Source organism: Neomonachus schauinslandi, chromosome 7 (assembly GCF_002201575.2).
Source record: "Neomonachus schauinslandi chromosome 7, ASM220157v2, whole genome shotgun sequence".
NCBI classification, from domain to species: Eukaryota; Metazoa; Chordata; class Mammalia; order Carnivora; family Phocidae; genus Neomonachus; species Neomonachus schauinslandi.
The window spans coordinates 70,377,932-70,399,284 of NC_058409.1; the positions used below are offsets into that span (position 1 = coordinate 70,377,932).

Consider the following 21,353-nt stretch of genomic DNA (forward strand, 5'->3'; position numbering starts at 1 on the left):
TAAATGATCCACAGGCCCTGGTACTTCAGGACTTCAAAGCATTTCATATAGGGGATTTAATTTGGCTTTCTTCACCCCAATAGCTTTAATGGCAATAAATTGGTGCATCAAGCTTATAGCACATAATTTATATAATGAAGGGGGCAACACCCTACAAAATCTAAGAGTATCTCAACATATGCCCAGATTATTATTTTAGTACTTCTACTACTTGGTAAAAGCCTATTCTATTAGATTGCTCCATTATAGCTAGAAAAATTTCAATTTACAGAATTTTGAAGGATATGTAGGAGGAGAGCAATACAGTGAAGCTGGATCACTCATTTTTCCAAAAGATTCAAAATACATACACTTTTTTCCTGGCATTTATTTAGTCTAATGAACATTTAGGCTGTGGACAGCTTCATCTTAGCTACCATTAAATCAATATGAATCAATAGAGATGGTTTAAACTGTTTAAGTAACTCGTGAAAATATATGTTTGAAACCTGGAAAATATATTCTTAATGAGTCTACATTTACTTTTGGGAATAAGTAATTTATACTACTTGGAGGCCTAATGACATTACTTGTCTAAAATGTGCCTCACTTAGACACACAGTGAACCCTTTAAGAGTTCTTTATTACTATATACTCATCTCTGCAGTGGGTTGGGGAGCTATAGTGTGATGTGAGCTCAACTAACAGAAAAGTTCGTTAAAACATAAGATACACACTTATTAACCTCAGGAAGAATACTAAGCAAGGTGAACACAAGTTTAATCTTCCCAATAGGCAATGGTAGCCCCCTCAGGTCAACGTACTGCTTAACAGGAAATAACCAACAATTGGAAGTCCAATTTTGTACACTTAGAATTCCACAGGACAAGGTCAGACACTTGGCTTTCTTTAATTAAGCACAATTTGACACATAAACTTCAGGATAGAGAGGTAGATATTTCTATCTTCCTTTCTTTCTCTCTCTGTCCCTCTAATCTTTTCAAGTCTGCTGTCTTTGAAGTACCCACTCCCAGCAACTGGGGGAGAAGGAGAGTTAGTATCTCAGTAAGTCCCTTTACATTATAGTACTTTCATTTCCTCTACGGTAAAATGGTCTCCAAGCTCCCTTCCAACTGTAACATTCTATGATTTCATCTGCATCCTTCAAAGCCCATACGGTCTCCACCTTTGTAGGCCCCTTGCCTTTGCCATGAAGCAGGTGCTCCACGCTGAAGGTAGGATTGGAATAGGTGTGTTGCTGGCATCCTGAGCACCAAGGCATGACTGCACTGAATCTACTTCCTACATGCAATGTGTCCACTCTACAGCTAGGACTCCATCAAGGGAGTGATAGGTTTTGTTAGTGGCTCTAGTCATTACTTATGACATTGCTACTGTGGGGAAATGTGTTCCAAAGTCTAAGCAGCTGTCTTACAAAACAGACTTTTACATCTTATTTGAAGGTTGGGAACCGACTTGAAAAAAATATTTCGTTTTAACTACATAAACCGAGATTTAGGACTTAGAAAGTGTGGTAGGAGTCTCATATTCTGAGAATTTTAAAATAAAATGAAAGAAATAGCACACTGCTAGAGAAGCTAGTAGAACCTAGGTTAAAGGTTTTCTTTATAAATACCAGCCTCCCCGTTGAGGCATGCAAGAGGCTCTTGCAATGGAAGAACAAAACTCTATTTAAAATAATTTAAACACAACCAGAAAAATGTTCAATATTGCCACCTAGCCAGGAAAAGTGAACTCTGGTATCTGAACTTCTACATTTATAAATAAATTTTCTCTGAGTAGCAGCCACCACTTTACTAATATTGCTTCAAAATGTAACACCTCCTTTATACAACCTCAGTATATTAAGGTGTGGAAAATTAATGGACTACTTTTAACATTGGCAATCTATTATTTTATTTTATTTTTTAATTTTTTTAAAAAAGATTTTATTTATTTGAGAGAGAGAACAAGCAGGGGGGAGGGGCAGAGGAAAAGGGAGGAGCAGGCTTCCCGCTGAGCAGGGAGCCCGATGTAGGACTTGATCCCAGAACTCTGGGATCATGACCTCAGCTTAACCAACTGAGCCACCCAGGCATCTGGCAATCTATTATTTTAAATTAAATCTAAAAGATTTCTGTAATTGACTAAGGAAAATAATATTTACTTCACCAACGTTTTATGACAAAACTGAATGATACACTTCTTTCAAACACTTAAGCATTGCCTGAAGTCGGCTTGGCAAGAAATGTATAGAATGCTAACAATGGAAAATGCCCTAGAATTATTTGCGCAGAGCTAAGTGGAATATAAAACAACATATATTTACATATTATTGATAAGTTGCAAGAGTAAAAGTTTTTTGAATCCTATGGAGTATTAGACAACTTGACATGCAGAACAGCCAGTAAAACATGTATCTTCACTGTTTTAAATGACTTCCCTATTCCACAACCTTTTTCCTTCCTTCCAATGAAGATCTAATAGGTAATCGAGCCTAATGAAGTATGCTTTTATATCTCTGACATAATGATATTCGTTTAAGAATGTAAAGATTATCTACTAGTCATAAATACAGTGCAATGTATAGACAAAACCCATCAAACCCTCATAATGATGGAGGTTATATTACTTAGGCAGAATTAATGTTCAGCCCACTCTCCATTTCAGGGAAGCACAACAATGCACCCTTGCAATTGGTATAGAGAAGAAAACTCTTATATGGATTTTCATAAGGGGAAGATTCAATTCGTTAACCTCTATGAAGCCAAACAAAATCCTTTCTTTAATTGGACTCTAATGTAGTCAATAATTTTGTGTAGAGATCACAAATTATCTTTCTCCAGACTGATTACCTATGGGAATAATTTCTATTGTATGCAAACTACAGAATATTGAAACTAGACTTCGCTACCGAAAGCATGAAAATGAACATAGTTAAGCTCACATTAAACCTCATTTACAAGCATGCATGCTCAATGGGGGGCAATATGGCACCCGAGGGGGCAAAAATTGGTTCTTAGGGGAGAATTAAAAAAAAACTTAGATATTACAATGATTTGTGACCTTCTAAAACCCAACATTCCCTGAGAAAATCTTATTCCTTAGCATTTATTTTCTCTCGTTTAATGAAAATTTTCTTCTTAGGTGCTTGAATATGGGGGAAAAAACCCACTGAGAAACACTGACTTAAGATAAAATAAAAGCCAAGTTTTATCTCTAACATTTCCTTTTCCATTCTTAAAATCAAGGTTGCCTTTCATTTTCACCCAAATATGTACTGACACTTTAATATAATTTCCATCTTTTCTTGCTTGTTAGCTTTTCTCTGATTTTCTCTTCATTACATCCCTTTGAGCCAATAGCTGATGACTGGTGTGAATGTGAGAAATGGTTACTCCTTCATCTTTCCTCTCTTACTGATCGCTGATGTTACCATTTGCTGAGTGTTGGGCCTCTGTCGTCACAGTAAAGGAGAAGGCGCAACGTGGAGTCATAACTCCCAGACATACTGTGGCAAGCCTGACTACTGGGTCTATCCCCATTTCTGACTGTAATGGTCAATGTCGTGAAATGAGGGCAAGAGAAGGAGCCACAAAAAAACAGAAACAACTTTCTTAACATTTCAGGTCAGCTTCTCCCTTGGCAAATTAATTCTAATACATTCATAATTCTAAGGTATATCTTCATGACTGGTCAAAATAGGAAAACAGGACAAAGAAAGCATTCTATTCCTATTTCTTAATATTTGCCTGATACAAGGGGGCATGAAAATATGCGCAGGATAAACTTACTGACTAAAGTATTTTAACGACTGCATTTCTGTGCTAATTTAAAATCTTTCAGAAGAGTTATTACTTACTTTACAAAATCTTAGTAAAATAAATCGTAGAATTATCTCATTCATTTAAATGTTTTTCATTGCAAAAACCCTTTACACGATAATATTTCACAATAGAATGTGGCTTGCTCTTTCGTCACAAACAATTTAAACTGAAGCCGGAAGGTAGAAAATTCTTCTGAGGACAAAACATTGGTTTAGGAATCTGAGGACAGATCGTGACTTCATTATTTTATAATTGTTGATCCTTAAGTCAACTCAGTTATAAAATCTGGACGAAGTCACATATGTGTAAAGGGTGTCATAAAGGTCCTGAAGCTGAAACTACCTGAGAAGTAATGCTTGTGGTGAAGTGGGACAGCCATACAGCCAGAAGGAGGCCACACTGAGCCCCTGGTATCCCCAACCGCCCAAGCTTTCATTACACAAACCATGAAGGTTAACGAGAAGGCTAATTCCTGAATTCAATAAGGTATCACCATTATGTTCCTGATATTTGCAGTTTATGTTTGATTATAATATAGCGCAATAGCACTCTACCTGAGAAAAAGTGAAGTAGTTTAAATTTTCCCCCAATCATCCATAGAAGAATATGTCCCAGGTTATAGCATTTTACTACTTCCTACCTTACAGGACAAAGGAGGGAGAGTAGAGATAATAGAAAATGTGTGTGTGACATGCTGTAAGAATTAAATTCTTCTTCTTGTAAGTACACAATAAAATTTCAGAGGAATAAGCTTTTCAGGGGGTAGTAGACTCTGTGTCTTAGGTGATTATCTCCCTCCAAAGAACGGGAGGCCATTTTGCTGACATCTCTGAAAATAGACAACAAAAAAAGGGTGTTGGCACCATTTAAAGAGAACTATGCACTGATTTGAGGAGGTGCTGCCTTTGTAGATGTAACAGCTAAAATACAAAACAAAAAGACTACACGTTTAAATAGATCTATAAACTGAGCTAGAGCATAACTCCTCAAGAAGGATTAGAGAAATCTAGTCAAAATGCTTTGTTCCATTAATACCTGATTTGCTACATTTCCTAAGATTCACGGTTGATTTTTAGCTAACTGTGATTATTCCTAAAACTCAACTCACTTCTAAATTGTGGTCTTTGGGGGGGGCTTTTACGCAATTGCAAGAATTTATATGCGGTGCTTTGTGAGAGGCACCACCTAAGAAAACCTAATTTTTTACAGGCCAATGTTTGAAAAAAATTCTTCTTCCTTGGAATTCAGATAAATTTGGGGGGAAAATGTAGAGTTTGACTATCAACTTAAAGTGTCAGTATGTTCATATGAATTGGACATACAATCTATTTACTGAAAAGGAAATTGTAGTACTGGAATCTTCTAAGTGTCAATAGTCTTTGACTTTGTAAAAGGAATTTTAGGTCATTTTGGAGGTATACAATCTTCTAAATCAATGAAGTTCTATATAGGCTCTCTTCTTTCCTCACACATTTGTAAAGGAAATGTTTAATGTACCTTTAAAATTTGTAAAAATTAGACTGGAAGTATTGTTTAGTAAACTTAATAAGTGTTTTCAGAGGAAAGCATAAATGAAGAAGGGTGGACAAAAGGAAATTTTGATCTACATAATTTTAGGAAAATGAGAGAATGCAAGGATAGGACCATGAGTTATAGATCATTTTGCTTTAGTACTTGTTTCTTTGATTTTCGAGGGTTCTTCTGTTTTTGTTGTTGCAGGGAAAATAACAACAATTACGTCTGGAACATTTCCAATTTTTCTGCTTAGCACTGAAAAAATAATTGTAGCAACAACAACAACAAAAGCTTCTATAAAAATCATTTGAAAACTGCCATAGACTCGAAGCATAATTTTGTTGGTGTGGTACTACTGAGATCTCTTAAATGTTGAAAACAGAAATTTCTGTTGGAATCTTAAAGTTACCTTTTCCTATGTCCAGTACAATCCCCCCACAATGCTCACTAACATGAATGTTGAGACTTGAACTACATGTAGGTGTAGCTATGCCTTTGTTCTCACATTGGTATTTCTTCTTAAGCAATGCCCCCTTTTTTAGTCCTTGAACGTGAAGGCCACTTAAAATGGCCTTATTGTTTGTAACAACTTTTAGAAAAATCCATATGTTCTTTAATAGCAGCAGGCTTTCTCCCCAGAAAATACTCAGTACAGTATCCTCGTGAGCCTATTGTCCTCAGATCGTTGTATTATATTCCCAATGCCTCTGCAAGTTCAGTCCTTCCTCCCTTGCTTATGCTTCCTCCATTTTTTTTTTAAAATCATTTGGCTACACAGAGCTGCCTCATGTCATTCTTTGCATACATCATCTCTGTTTTCTCTCTTTTCCTGCATAATGGCCCAGCTTTTCTGAGAGTAGCTGTTGTCCCAAGTATGATCCTTTACTAAAATGGGGAGTGAATGAAGGTGGAGCACAAATTATCTGGAAGCAAAGGAAAACCAGGCATTTGAAAAGGACCCAGAAAGGAAGGAGTAATGAACCAGAGTGGCCTGGATGAATTGCTGTAGAGGGAATTCTCAATTTTGACACAAAAGGAACATAGGTATACCAAGGCCGACCTAGGTGGCGGGGAGAATCTCCGTAGGAAGCCTGCCTCATAGGCTGGTCAGTACAGAGGGTTGAAGCCAGTAGCCTTCCAGATATGAACAGAAACAAACGTATTTTATGAGTAACAGGCATTCAAACATGCCCATTCCAACACAAAGTACTCTGAGGGGTTGACATTCCTTCATAATTCACGTTCATTGTTCCTCTAAGTACAATATGTGTCCCCCTGTAGTTATTCTGTTAGGAATTGTACTTTAAAGGCAAGAGGACATTTTTGATAATGCACATCTTAAACTTTTCATTAAACTACCAAATTTAAATTCTACCTTTTTGTGCACTCTGACATTTTTGTCTGGCATTTTCATTAATTTTGCGACATACATAAATGTAGCTGAAATGTTAACTGATCAATACTTTGTCTCTCTCATGTAGCACTAGCGCTCCATTCCCTAAGGACCACACAGCAGAACAGAAATTAAATGTGTAAAATATCAAATGTTACTGTTAAACACAGCGGCACTCACTGTGTAACGACAGAAAAGGCTAAAACAATTCCAAATGGACAGATGGTACCACAAATTATCTACAATCACATTTAAAGATTAAAGTTTGTCCTGTAAAATAATTCTTTGACGCACACTGAAGTGTGTCCTTTCACTGATAGCTCAGTTGTCCAATTATTTTTGTGCTCATTACAGTGAGAAATGACAGTACTGAAGAGAAAGTGTGCACTCTGTTTTTTTTTTTCCATGTTGCACCCACTGACATCCACAAGAACACAAATGTCTGGTCAAGAGCCTGATGAAAATTAGACCCAATTTATGAGACATTTCCACGTCTACAATAGATAATTCCAAAGACGAGCAGGGCCTTCTGTGCCACATACGTCTGTGTTTGCTCTTAGGCATTCAATATTCATAGTAAAATTTAAAAACCTAATTCATAGCGTGCAGTAACAAGGACATTCCCAGGAACAAGCTCGCCTCTATTTTATCCCTTACCTCCCAGGCCGATTGCAAGCTTCTAATCTCGGCCGCCTGCTCTGCATCTTTCCCAGCACACATAGGTAGGGCCAAAGAGGCTGGAGCAGCTCTAACCCTGCGTTTCTTAAGCTTTCCACTTGAATTGACATTGGGACAAAAAAATTATTGTTTTTCCATTTTGATTTTATTATTCTACATTTATTTTTGGATAGAAAATTAGCAAAGAAAAATAAAACGGAATAGGAAAAAAAAAAGGCACTTAAACATTACGAAGTTTACTGATCTGGGCCTAAAACCAAGCCACATAATGTGCTCCGTGAAGCAGCTGCATTTATGAAAAAGTGGGCCAAGTGGAACCAATATTATAATAATAGACCCGAGATCCATCAACAGGGAATGATGGGAACAATATGTTTGTAACAATGGGGTGCTGCTCATACTCCTCTCCTAATGGAAAGCAGCTCTTTTCAATAAACAGGCCTAAAAGGGCTCTGGTTATGCAATGAGATCTTTGAAACATTTCTTTTCTTTTTTTTTTTTTTAAGATTTTATTTATTTATTTGACAGAGACACATCGAGAGAGGGAACACAAGCAGGGGGAGTGGGAGAGGGAGAAGCAGGCTTCCCGCAGAGCAGGGAGCCCGATGCGGGGCTCGATCCCAGGACCCTGGGATCATGACCTGAGCTGAAGGCAGATGCTTAACGACTGAGCCACCCAGGCGCCCCAAAACATTTCATTTTTAAATACATCATTTAATATCTCTAAGAGGAATTAAAATCCTACAACAGTATTTTTCCTGAATTATTATGAGCCTTAGATTATAAGGTGCATATTAGAAAGCTCTTTTAGAAAGAAAATAATATCTGTTGTGCACTTTGGACAAGGTTCTTTTCTGTGCCTCAGTTTTTTCCTCTGTATATCAGGAAAATAATAGTATCTATCTTATAATTATGTTGTCGGGAATATTAAATTCATTTACGCATGAAAGGCACTTTCGTGCCTTAGTACCTGTAAAACAGTTTCCTGTCACATAAATGCTCAGGAAGTATGAGTTGTTGTTATTTTTATATAGAGGATTATTGTATTATTATTTAGAGGATTATTATATTATTATATATTAGTTGTTTTATATATATAACACATATAGAGGATTATTGTATTATTTAGAGGATTTATATTATTATATATATAACATACATATAGCACATATATAATGTAATAATATACTATTATATATTGTTATTACATAGAGGATTATTATATTCTTATTTAGAGGATTAAATTCATTAGAATTTAAGTAAAGGTCGAGGGAAAATTGCTGCAGAGCATTAAGCTATGTCTATCATCATTTAATAACCAACTTTACCAGAGCAAAGCCCTATTTATGTGGCATCATTCAAGAAGACTTTCTCCTCTTTAAAAAATTTTCAGACTTATTGGCTGGTCTATTGATTTAGATAGCCATTTATATTGGGAGCCTACCAAGTGCTAGATACTCTGCAGGTGATGCTGGAGTACCAGGGTGAAAAAGGCAGGGCCCCCGTTCTCAGGGAATGCCCAGCTCAGGTCTAGATAAATGCAGTTCAGTTTTGTTATTTGTTATTTCAACCACATTCAGTAGAGTGTGATTCAGTGCTTCTATTCAATGAACAGTTAATATTATCATTTCTTCCTCAAAAGTACTCTCACTGCATATTCACATGCAGCTTGTGAGGACTTGTTTCTCACCATCAGTGTCTGCAGGCCCTTTTCCTTCCTTCACGGTGGCCTCCCCCTTTTTTGCAAGCATCTTGCATTCAGTTTGTGTTTTGTATGACCAAGGCTGTTGGAAACTGACTACAAGCTAAGAGAGATATTATTATATTTCCTCCTGGTGAACTCTGATTCCCTTATAGTGAAACCACTCAAGTATTATCAGATACATGTACTGAAGTTTCTTGGACTTTCAGTGCCTGATTTTTTTTTAATCAGAAGAAAATTGGGGAAAAAAGTCTGCCATCTTGAATTCATTTCACATGAGCGACCTCGGGAAGCCAGAGGGAGTTTATGTAAACTTACACAACACATTGTAATGTTAAAGCATTCGAAATGAATGTTCCTGAACAAATGACATAATTATAGAGATTTCTCTGTTTTCAAATTTCGCAAACAGTTGTGGGGAATGACTTTGGAAAGAGTGAATCAAAGATGGCATCATGGCCTTTTCAGGAGAATATTACTGTGTCTGTTATAAGGCCCCGTGGAACCTCGAAGTAATAGCATAAAATACACACAGAAACTCAGTATCGTCTTTTCCTCATTAACATCAAAGTGCCTCTATGATACTGAAAAATCATAATAAAGTTTGCCTAACAGTACCCTGACATATTTATTATGTGAAGGCACTAAATAAAAGAATATTGAAAGAGGCAGATTTTCTTTTCTAAATCCTAATGATGATGGCAATCGCTTTCTTTAAGGAGACAACAACATGTCTATGGGAAGCTGGCCGCCTAACTTTCTGGTAACTTACAACACAAAGGGACATACTCACCCTTTGTTCCATGTGCTCAGACATTAATGAAAGTCCCATACAAGGCCTGAGAGGAGGACAGAGCTCAAAGTGCTAAACAGATGTGCATACACTCATTTGAATGGTAATACTAAAATGTTGAATTGTTACTATAATTAAGGCTCTTCTTGTAAGCCTCCATAATAAAGTCAGATTTTGCTAACCTGGAAACTATAAGGAAGCATAAGGTACTCATATTCTTACAAATACGACAATAAAATAAAGGATTTAGAAAGAAGGACTCCACTTAAACTTCAGACTGAAATCCTGAATAAGCAAAACTAATGTGAGAGCAGAAAATCCCAGCTAAAGCTCAGAGGAAAGTGTTCTCTCAGATTTTCGAGCTCTGCAAGTTGGTCTCATCAGCAGTTTTTAAATAACCAAAGTAAAAGGCCACAAGATGAACACTGTTAGAGAACTATTTGGATCTATCAAATTCTCACTTGTGCCTCTTTAAAAACTGAAAATCTCAGAAACAATAAAATGTCTCTTAAATAGGTCACATCCACTTCCAATTGACTCACATATTCAAACATTACCAACTAGCATCCTACTGCTAACGATTTTCCTATTTTGAAAAAAAAATCTATAAAACAATAAAATAAAGACGAGGATGGTCAAGATTATTAATTTTTTTTAACACTAAGGACTTTTCTTGGCGCTGTTATTGGGATTTGGAATTATGCAATATGTAAAATTTTACTTTTTGACTGTCATGGAGAAAATTATATATTGGCTGAGATATCTTGCTTTCCGGAAATCTGGGGGGGGGGGGATGTGTATTCTTGGACTCGGACCTTGAACGATCCATCAGGTTCCTGCCCACGGCAAATCTGTCCAGTCAAGTCTTAAAATAGGAGTTTTAAAATGGCCACATCAACATAACTGTTACTATAGCCACAGAAACATGCAGCTATGATTACTGAATTTAATGAATAACAATGTAAGTAATAAAGAATTATCATACCACAAAAGCAGCGAGGCTCCTTGGGGGTGAATCCCAATCAAAGCAACTATTAACGTAGTATGCAGCATTTACGAGCACCATGACACAACGCTTCATTCTGATAAAGTTTCTTAGTAGCAGCTGTAAGGAAGATGAAAATATTATCAGAATTTGCAAGACTAAAAACCATCAGATATGGTACAAAATTCTTCAAGCTTAGTGTGACTTAAAAAGGATTCAGAAAGTTAATAACGTTGTAAGAATATACCAAGCAATTTGGCTCAAGAGTTAAAGGAAGAGAAGTATCTCTGAAGAAAGTAGAAAGAACTGAATTACAAGAGCAATTTCTCAGCTAAATATATTTTCTTAAATAATATTATTATGTGGGTCGGGCTACTTTTGTTCAAAAGAAAAAAAAAATCTAAAATCTCCAAGAGATTAAGAACATTTATATACTGTGAACCTTAAATATATATTTTTTTACTCTTAAATCTCATTGTGATTTTAAGATTCTTTAAATGCTTTAACTTCAAGATATTTCAAAGTGAAATGGATAACGTGAAATGTTTTAATTTCACGTCTTAGAGGAAAACCTGTCAAGTATTGCTTTCTTACAGAAAACAAAATTTTCACCATTTTTGTAGGAACCTCCCTTATTTACTATCAATTTTTCAGTCTCTGTCTCTCGGTCTCTCTCCCTCTCTCTCTTATTCTCTCTCTCTCTTTTCCACAATCAATTTAACCTATATTTTCTCATTGCTTTTTTCATAATTTTGGAGTTAGGAAAAAATTTATGGTAACCAAATGCTTTACAAAATCTTTCATTAAAAACGGTATATGAGAATTGATATAATTTAAATCTAACATGTAAAACAAGGCATGACTACAACTATAAAAAGAATAGCCCCTCTACTAGATGAGGGTACAAAAAATGATCTACAACTGTGTTACTAATTAGACTACTATGTCTGCAGGTTAATATTTTGCTAATGCCAAATATACTTCGATACTGATCTGGTATTTTTAAGAAGTGAAGCTTCTTGAGGTCATTTGGAAAAAATATGTGTATGTGTGTGTGTATAAATATAGATGCCTGAACAAGCATACCAGTTTTAACAAGTTGTTAAAATGGAAATTCTTTCGCGAAAAGAGTCACCCTATTTGTTTCCTTCTTTCCTTCCTCCCCTGATGACCTTCCTTTTAGAGCTCCTTTTATTACTTTTATCTCTAATTGTGAAAAAAATGTAATCTGTATTTCTATTTAGATAGATATTGCATTTGTAATTCATGCACTGTCTTTAATCAACGAAAGATCCCACTGTTTATGGTGAATTGATTAGATCAAAAACAAAACTAATTTTAGTCTTCTAATAGCACAGAAAATCGTTAAATATTTTAACACACACAAATGAGTTCTGTAAACTTTATAGCCATAGCAAAAACATTTTATTTTAGCTGCGTTAATTGGAAGTAAACATTTTTTTAAAGAGGTAGCTTAGCACCCTTTCTTAACTTGGTATCAAACCTAATTTAAATCTAGGTCTAATTACAAGATATAGAGCCCTAGTTAAAATTTCTTCATGACAGAAAAATCAGATGTGCTGGTTTTCTATTTTCTTCGCTAAAAGTGCCAATAAAAGTTCACTTCTAAAAGACCATAGTCAAAATCTAATTAACAGGAAGGTTTCCCTTAAAAGATGGAGCCCCGTCTCTTGTGGATTAGAGGGAAGAGCTTTACCCAGGGCTCGCTTTACACACACCTGCACCATACCTGTGGGTGGTCTGGACATATATTTGAACCTCAGCCTTTGGTGGTTCTCATTTACACATTCCATGGCAATCAGACAGTATTTTATGTTCAAAATGATCATTCTTTGGCTAATGCAGGAATACATATCCGTTCTACGCAGCGCCTACAGTATCCCCTTTCCATTCTGACCACCCCCATCCAATTTATTAGTTTGGTATTGTCCTTGTTTGATCTCTTACGGAAAGGAAGGGAAGAGAGAGAAAGAAAGAAAAAAAAAAGGAAAGAAAGAGAGAAAGCCATTTCACATAAGTAGATGATCAAAAATTCCCTAGTCTTCCCCCCCTCCACACTTCCAAAGTTTATTTGAATTTACCTAGATGTTTTGCAGATATAATCAGGTCTTCCCAGAGGGATTCATCTTTCCTTGCTTTTTACCTGTTTAGAGAGTCTGTTTTCCTCTTCAATGTACTTCTGTTCTTTGGGTATTAATGTTCGTAAGCTGGCTTTCACCTATACATCAACATATGTGTCTGTTATGGACTCATATATTACCAACGTTTACAAGTTTTTCACGCAGTTCAATTTGCAATAATTCCTAAAGTTTCAAAGTCCTGGCTGCTGCGCTCATAAAATACAAATGTATACAGTTGCACACGCACGCGCTTGCACCGCTTACGCCGGCAGGCAGCGGCCGCAGTACGGAGGCAGCGGCAGCCGCCAACTGTAACAGAAAGTGTGGGTGTGCCAGGCAGTGGCGGAAGCGCATTCTCCGGGATACATCAAGGTTTAGAGAAAACGAGGAATGACAGAAATTCTCTACAAATCGGGAACAAAAGCTTTCATGAAACTGAACTCTTTAGCAGTACAAAAAAGCCAAAGTTAAGACTTACAGCATTAAAAATCACATCTATTTCAAGATAGATGACCCCCTTTGTTGGCCCTGTCAGCTGCTTGTTTTTCAAGACGTAGGCTTTCTGTTCACCATTTTGAATCTGCGGGAAAAGGACATGACAGCCGTCTGTCTCGCGGTCTCCGCTGAATACACTCCCTCAGTGACCTTTGACCCCCAGCTGCTGAAACTGACAGAGAACCCAAAACAACTGTGGCAATTCTGACAAGTACCTGTTCATTACCAGGATCAAGTCTGTCAGGAAAAATTAACTATCATGGGATTCAACATGGCCGTGAATTGAGTATGTTAAAATTTTTAGTGTTCTTATTACAGACCTTGGTTGAGAAATGACAGATACAGAGCTGAGGGTTTTTTTTTTTTTTTTTTTCCCTTGAGCAAAAGCAAGACAGAGCAGTGTGTCAGGTGAATAAAACTTACAGACAGCAATGGTATAGCAACTTTGCCCAGAAAGTCAGCACTTCGATCCCGATCTTCATCATAAACTGTCACCTCAAGAACTGAATGGATATCTTTAATGTTGCTGCATAATAAATATACGTAAGAAGAAAAGACTTCATCAGTGGGGAACAAGAACAAAAATGCTTTTGAAAATTTAGATGGCTCCAGCTGATTTTGTGTGTATGTGTTTTTAGGTATGCTATTTGCATATACACATATACAAGGTAGCTTGGTATCTGACAGAATTTCCCATAATGCACCTTCGTAGACTACAGTGTTGGTTCTGTTATCTGGAACTTTGAACACTACTGTAATTTCAAGTTATAATTTTTAATGAAATATAATTTTCCATCTGGATGGGCACAGAATTAGCGTAAAAAAAAATCAATAAGTGGCACTGATGTTTTTGAGACTTTTCCCTCTCATTATTATCACAATAATTCCTAGCTTCCTATTAACCCCATGTAAAACTCCATTAAATTTGATATCAGCAAGAGTCACAGTATATCTCATACAATTTTTCTTTTTCTGTAATAGTAGGACATCTCCTTTGTTTACAGTTCCTACCAAAACATTGACTTATTTCTGGTAGGTTTATAGTAAAAACTAACTGACACAGAAAACAGAATGGAGAAAATGTAACATTGATAGCTATTGTACCACCCCAGGATTTAGAAATTAAATAGTGTCCCATTACGTTCCAAAGACAACGTATGTTAATAAACAACTGTGCGAGCTCTTCATTTTTGTTTCTGGAAAAATAAACCCCAATTGCTGACAGCATTTATTCTTTGATCAAACTGTTTACCAAGAAAACATGAATTAAGAGAAAACAAAAAAAAAGAATATATTCATTACTGAAAGACTGCAACCACGTGTGAGAAGGGGCTTTATCGGGGCACAATCAATTAATGGCTTTGATAATAATCAAACCTATTCATTCAGTTATGCATTCCAGAGAAGAACACTCTCAACAATCTTCTTAGGAGTGCAAGTCTACTGACCAGGCTTTCATCTCTTATAAAAATGTGGAATTCCTTAAAGATAAATTGGTCAGATAATTAAATCTGATTAGTTACTCGCTCTTAAGCAGAGACATTATAAGAAATTAATGAGGAATTTAGCAGTTTTCATATACAAAAAAATTAAACTATGTTAGAAAACTTTTAAGAAATACTCTGTTTGGAGAGTTTTCCTTTGTTCAGAGTTCATTTCTAAAACCCCGTTTAAAACACACACACACACACCCTGGACTTCTTAGGAGATACTGTGGTGTAGATTAGCAGCTTTTAGTGCGTGGTCAAAAGATTTATAAACTTTTTTTAAAACAAAAGGAAAATTAACCCGAATGGTGTTCTGGTAACTGGGACAATACTTAATATCCTTATTGTACTAAAATGCAACAAAGCAAAACTAAAGCATCTCTGAATTCAAGACTGGATTGTTTGCTGATTTGGGGAATGGAACAAATAGAGCTTTGTCCTCCCTGGTGTCAATGCAGTTGGGGAGAATTTCAATAGAAAGTATAAAAGGAAGAAGCAGTATGGACATTCAGTTAATGGAAGCAAAATCCTTAGTCAAACCATATAAAAATCACAGTTTTAAAAAAAAGAATCTGTGAAAACAAAGAAAAATGGCATATTCTTTCCCCAGGTCTCTCTGTCGGAAAGGTATTACAATTATGATATTCGCTGTTGCGAGCAGCGGCAGTCCAGATGCAGAGCTGCTCATCAGTTAAGAATAAACACACACACAAATATCTCAAAAATAAATATTATTAGCTCCATTTTTGAAAGGAGCTCAAGGTAATGATTACTTACAATGTGAAGATTTTGTTCCACTCTGGATTAAGATTTTTGTAGACGGTATGTGTCAGCAGCCTATCATTGTTCAGTTCAACTACACAAAATGGGTCACTTTTACCTACGAGAGATTTGGGGGGGAACATTTTTAGTATAAATAACACCCACAGTTCACAGTGTCATGATCATGGCCACATCGCTTTTCTGAAAAGTTTTATGAAAAACAAAAAGTAGCATACAGTGTGAAAAATTTAAACATCAAAATAGAGTTAGATGTAACTGGAGAGTGTTAACAATTGTGATTCCTAGCAAATTAGAACCTGAAAAAAGTAAAAGAAAGGAAATTATACAGCTGGTATTTTGATTTGTACTTATTTTTTTTTTACAAAAAATAGTAATAATTATTATGAGAGAAACTGTGATGCATGTCCATCCCTCAGTCAGTTTTTATTTAGTTCTATAAAGATCATTTGAAAGGCTCAACCCCTTCACTTTTACGCATATATTTTCCAACTCCTCCGACTCATTAGTAACTTTTAACAGAAATTTCTAAACAAAACTAAACAAATTTATGTTGGGAAAACTGCTATATTACAGAATGACACCATTGTAATGTGACTTTAGATTCCCTCCTGAAATGTCTCTGGCATCACAAGAAGGTAAATTAAACCCTCAGAGGCAGAAAAAATTTTGCCATTTGAAACTTAAGCTCATGTTAAAGAGCAGTATTTTTTCCTGTCCACTGAGAGTAAAGAATTTGGAAGTTATCATCTGTTTACAGCGAGCCTGTTCTGCCATAATCAAATCTTGTCCGTTCGGCAATTATATTTTGTGATATCCTCAATATTTTGTAATGTCATGTCCTGTATTATAAGAACCCCATAAAGTCAGAGGCTCTATGGGGGCAGCATTAATGATATTAGTGCTGCGTGTAATTTGTTTGATACCTTATACAAATGACAATGAAATCAATATTTAGACAAAGCTGTCCAGAGGTCATATCTTCTAAACTACAATATTGATTTAGACTACATAAGAGGTTAATGTGCATATTATTAACTTTAATGATAAAGAATAATTGTTTTAAATGCATTGTGAATTGTAGTCACAGTAGTTTACACTTCTGTGAAAGCTTAAATATCATTGAAGATTTTCAATTAAATTTTAATAGGAAGGAATTCATTAGCTATCAGTGACAGATAAGTCATGTATTCCCACACAGCAGTGTATTTACTTTCCATATTGTGATTCTTAAAATGAGCCATACAAACTTTGGCTCACCTTTAATTTAATTTATTAGTTATATAATAAAAAAAAAAGAGTAAATATATGTGTGTTAGTTCAGCGGCCTCATATACCCCAGGATGACTGCATAATTTAGCAGTATGGTAGTCTTTTCAATTTTTGGTCTTGGGAACAATTTTGAATAACGAATAGAGAATCGAAAGTCTTTGAGGTCTGTTGACATTTTTATTTCTGCCTTTGGATCTGTATTTTCCTTTTTTTTTTTTTTTTTTTAAAGATTTTATTTATTTTGACAGAGAGAGACACAGCAAGAGAGGGAACACAAGCAGAGGGAGTGGGAGAGGGAGAAGCAGGCTTCCCGTTGAGCAAAGAGCCTGATGTGGGGCTCGATCCCAGGACCCTGGGATCATGACCTGAGCTGAAGGCAGACGCTTAACGACTGAGCCACCCAGGTGCCCCTTCCTTTTTTTTTTTTTTTAGTCATACACACATACACACCATGGAAGACAGAATTCAAAAAAGAACATTTTGTTCATTAAAACAGTGCAAAATGTTTTATTTGCCACATCAACAATTTTATTTTCTTCCACGGAATTCAGGTACAAGCATAAAAAGTGGATTCAAACAATTTCAAAAGCCTTACTTATTCTTAAGGCCCATATAAAGTCTTTTCACCTAGCTTTGTACTGGGCAACATGCATACCATAAGAAAGAGGACACACACTACCACCTCAAATAATTTATAAAAGGGTTGGAGAGATTTAAAAAATCTACCTGTAATGATCAGAAAGAAAATTAAAGCCATATTTATTAGAATTCCATGTCAGAAGCATCACTATTCTGCCATCACTTTAGACAGAACATTAGATTGATTAGTGTTGGAACTTTTACCTAAAAGACAAGTGGAACATTCACACTCTTCCTGGGACCTTCTTTTAATTTTTCTCATATATGTGTACATTCATGTAAATCTTAATTTAGTTAAAAAAAACTATATAAAGATAGCACTTTTGGGCATTTCTGTTTCCTCATTTTCACTTGCTTTACTTCAATTACTATTATATTTCAACTGACTTGGTTTTACTAGCCCTCAAATGATCAGCAATGTGTAACAGATGCAGTCAAAACTGCCCCACCTCTTCAATAGCAAAACACAAGAACAAACTCCAGAGACCAAAATCTATTGGGAAAACATTTTACTTTATTTTATTTTTATTGCCCAGTGTGGAGCCCGACACGGGGACTGAACTCATGACTGTGAAATCAAGACCTGAGCTGAGATCAAGAGTCGGACACTTAACCGACTGAGCCACGAGGTGCCCTGAAAATATTTTTACTTTAAACTTCTACCAGCAGAGAATGCAAATCTTCACTTGATTTCTTTTCTACAGGAATTACATTCAATTGTGTAAGAGACTTTCAACCACATGGAAAGTCTCTTAAATCACCACTTTCTTTGTTACTCTACCTGTATTTGCTGACAAAAGATCTGGAGTCTTAAAGAAACAAAATCTGTTCTTAATGATTAACGCTTCCCATATCTTGGTAAGAAACTAATCCATTTATCAAAACCTACGCCCATGAGGTGTAGTTGATTAGTTTGCAAGACCATTCCTAGGGAAAACTGGTTATCTGCCGTTGACCACCACATTACTTATTCTCTCACTCACTCTCTTCTATTAGGATGAAGACATTGAAGCCCTAGAGACAATGCTACACCCACCAAAAACAGTGTAAGCACCTTCTGAAGCCAATTCTCAGTCATTTTGCTAGATTAAATTCCAGGGGCATTCCATCATTGGCAAAAATATTCTCTTACATGTACCTGCTTTTAACTTGAAATGGGTAAGCAAGGTAAATTTTAAGAGACCATATTAAACACTGTACCAAATGTAATGGTGCTTACATTAAAAAAAAGAGAGAGAGAGAAACTTTTATCTTAGACCAAATTACTATTTAACAGAGCTTTAATTAAATATATTTAAATGTGGGGCGCCTGGGTGACTCAGTCGGTTGAGGGTCGACTCTTGATTTCAGCTCAGGTCATGATCTCAGGGTTGTGTGATGGAGCCCCGCCTTGGGCTCCCTGCTCGGCGTGGAATCTCCTTGAGATTTTCTCTCTCCCTCTCCCTCTGCCCCTCCCTGCACTCTCTCTCTGTCTAAATAAATAAATGAAATCATAGATATATATAATTATATATCTATGATTTTATATATATCTATATTTAAATATAAGGCACCAGGCAAGACCTTTCCCAATTTCCCAATAACTATGCCATATCTTAGTAGTTAGTAGGCCACACACATGGGAAGACCTGGCTAATGTTTTGACCACAGATTCATTCACTCAACAAGTAATTATTACTTACCATGTACCAGGCAGTGTTCTATGCATTGAGGAGACATAAGTGCATAAAACAATAATAATGATAAGCCTGACCTCATGGTGTTTACCTTAAGGAAAAAGACAATGAATACACACATTTAATGGTATTTTAGAAGGTGATAAGTACTACAGAGAAGGAGTTAGGAACAGCAATGAGGAGTACTGGTATGTATGTGCAATTTTTTAAAGGACCGTCAGAGAAGGTCTCACTGAGAAATCAGCATATGGGCAAAGAAATAGAAAAGGCAAGGGAGTAGGCTCTGGGCTACCTAGAACAACAGGTTGTGGAAAGGTCAGAGAAATGGCCGTGCCTGGTGTGTCTAGGAATATCCAAGAAGCCAGCGTGACTGAAGGAATGAATTGAGGGAAGGGGAAGAGTAGAGGGTGAGGTGTGGGGAGGGTGGCAGGTCTCTGCAGGATATGGTTTTCTCTACAAGTTCTAGGAGAAGCTTTTGGAGGTATTCGGGCTGTGGCGTGACATGATCTGACAGCTGCTACTTGGAGAATAAGGTGGAGAGAAGCCAGTGGAGGAGGAAGTGGGAAGAGTTAGGAGGATATTACAATCCAGGTGATGGAAAGTGCTTGGATTCTGCATATACTCTGAAGGCAGAACCAACAGCGTTTGAAGATGCCAACAGTGAACAATCTCTTATGCCTGATACTGTTATTTGCTGACGGAAAACAATTCCCTGAGCTTAGCCAAGTCGGTCTTTTATTCCCCCAAGGACAAGAAGCATTCAACAAAGGACCCAGGGTAGTTTTCTCTAGAATCTGGCAAAGAGGAAAATTTACGTAAGGAGAGAGCAGCCAATTTTATATTTAACTTCTATTCATCTTTTCCTTCTATAAAGTTATGTTTTTACAGTTATCAGTAATGGATGCCAACATCAGGTCTTTACACACTATGTTATTTTCAACTAATTTAGAAAGTATCCTTCTGCCACTGCATGATTCAAGGGTAATTAAAAATTAACAGCAATTTCAACCAAAATAATAGTAAACGTACAACATCAAATTCTATAAACTTACCACTAAAAAGCATTCACCATAGTTTTATTTTAAAGAAGTGGCTACACACAGTTAATGTGCTTATCTGGCTTGCTAAATGATGCTTTAAATGACTGGCTTTTCAGTTCCTAAATTTTGCAGCCTTGATTATGTGCCACTTAAACAACCGAAAACAATCACAGAAATACCAGTGATGGACCTAACCATTAATTATCTCCTTAATTATTCCTTCCTTTCATCCTTTTATCATTCTAGTTAGACCCCGTGATATGCTGCTGTGCTTGCTGAGAGTGTCTGGGGAGTGGGATTGACTACAGGATGCGGTATTGAGGTCTACCAAGTACACTGTGTTCTGCAAAGCTCTAAAGAGTGATGCAAAGCTGCTCCATGTGATGATTTTACTCAATACTGTATGGGCAGAAGTGCAAGGAATTAAGGCAGCATCCAAAGTTGAACTGTATTTTGTTTCTGATAATTTTTGGCTATTTAAACAGCCTAAATGTATGGGAACAGATTATATAATCCCTTATCTCCCTCTTAGTCATTCTTGTCATAAGACTAAAGCTGACCTGTGGGTACCAACTGGCTTTCTCTTAACTTTCACCGTTTGGGCTAAAAAGTGCAAGATTTGGGTTTGGATACAAGATAGAAATTGCTGCAGTGCTTGGTGAGGATCAGAGCAGTGGGGCTGATTGTGTTAACCGCCATGACAGCTGAAAGAGTCTTAGCCTTGCTTGAGAACACTGCAATTTTCCTTGTTGACAATTTTCTAGAGAGAAACAAGAATACCTCTGGAAGCATTCATTACTTATTGAACGCCTGCTCCTCTCACCCTGGAGTTATAAGTATGATTAAGACACAGTCCAGCACTCAAGGCACGCACAGTTTAGTGAGCATGATAGGCATGTAAATACACAATTATAATGCAGGACTGTTAGTGCTGTAATAAAGGTAAGTGAA

The 21,353-nt window shown here is 36.4% G+C and overlaps 1 protein-coding gene across 1 annotated transcript in view; it reads right to left on the bottom strand.

Annotated features, from left to right (window-relative positions):
- Positions 1 to 21,353, bottom strand: part of MCTP1 (multiple C2 and transmembrane domain containing 1) — a 512,403-nt gene that overhangs the window by 144,048 nt on the left and 347,002 nt on the right. Inside the window, exons 10-14 of the mRNA XM_044916766.1 lie at positions 15,773 to 15,875; positions 13,932 to 14,034; positions 13,492 to 13,593; positions 13,037 to 13,111; positions 10,873 to 10,992 (exon numbers count right to left, since the gene is read on the bottom strand). Coding sequence (XP_044772701.1) covers positions 10,873 to 10,992; positions 13,037 to 13,111; positions 13,492 to 13,593; positions 13,932 to 14,034; positions 15,773 to 15,875 — 503 coding nt within the window. The remainder of the gene's footprint in view (positions 1 to 10,872; positions 10,993 to 13,036; positions 13,112 to 13,491; positions 13,594 to 13,931; positions 14,035 to 15,772; positions 15,876 to 21,353) is intronic.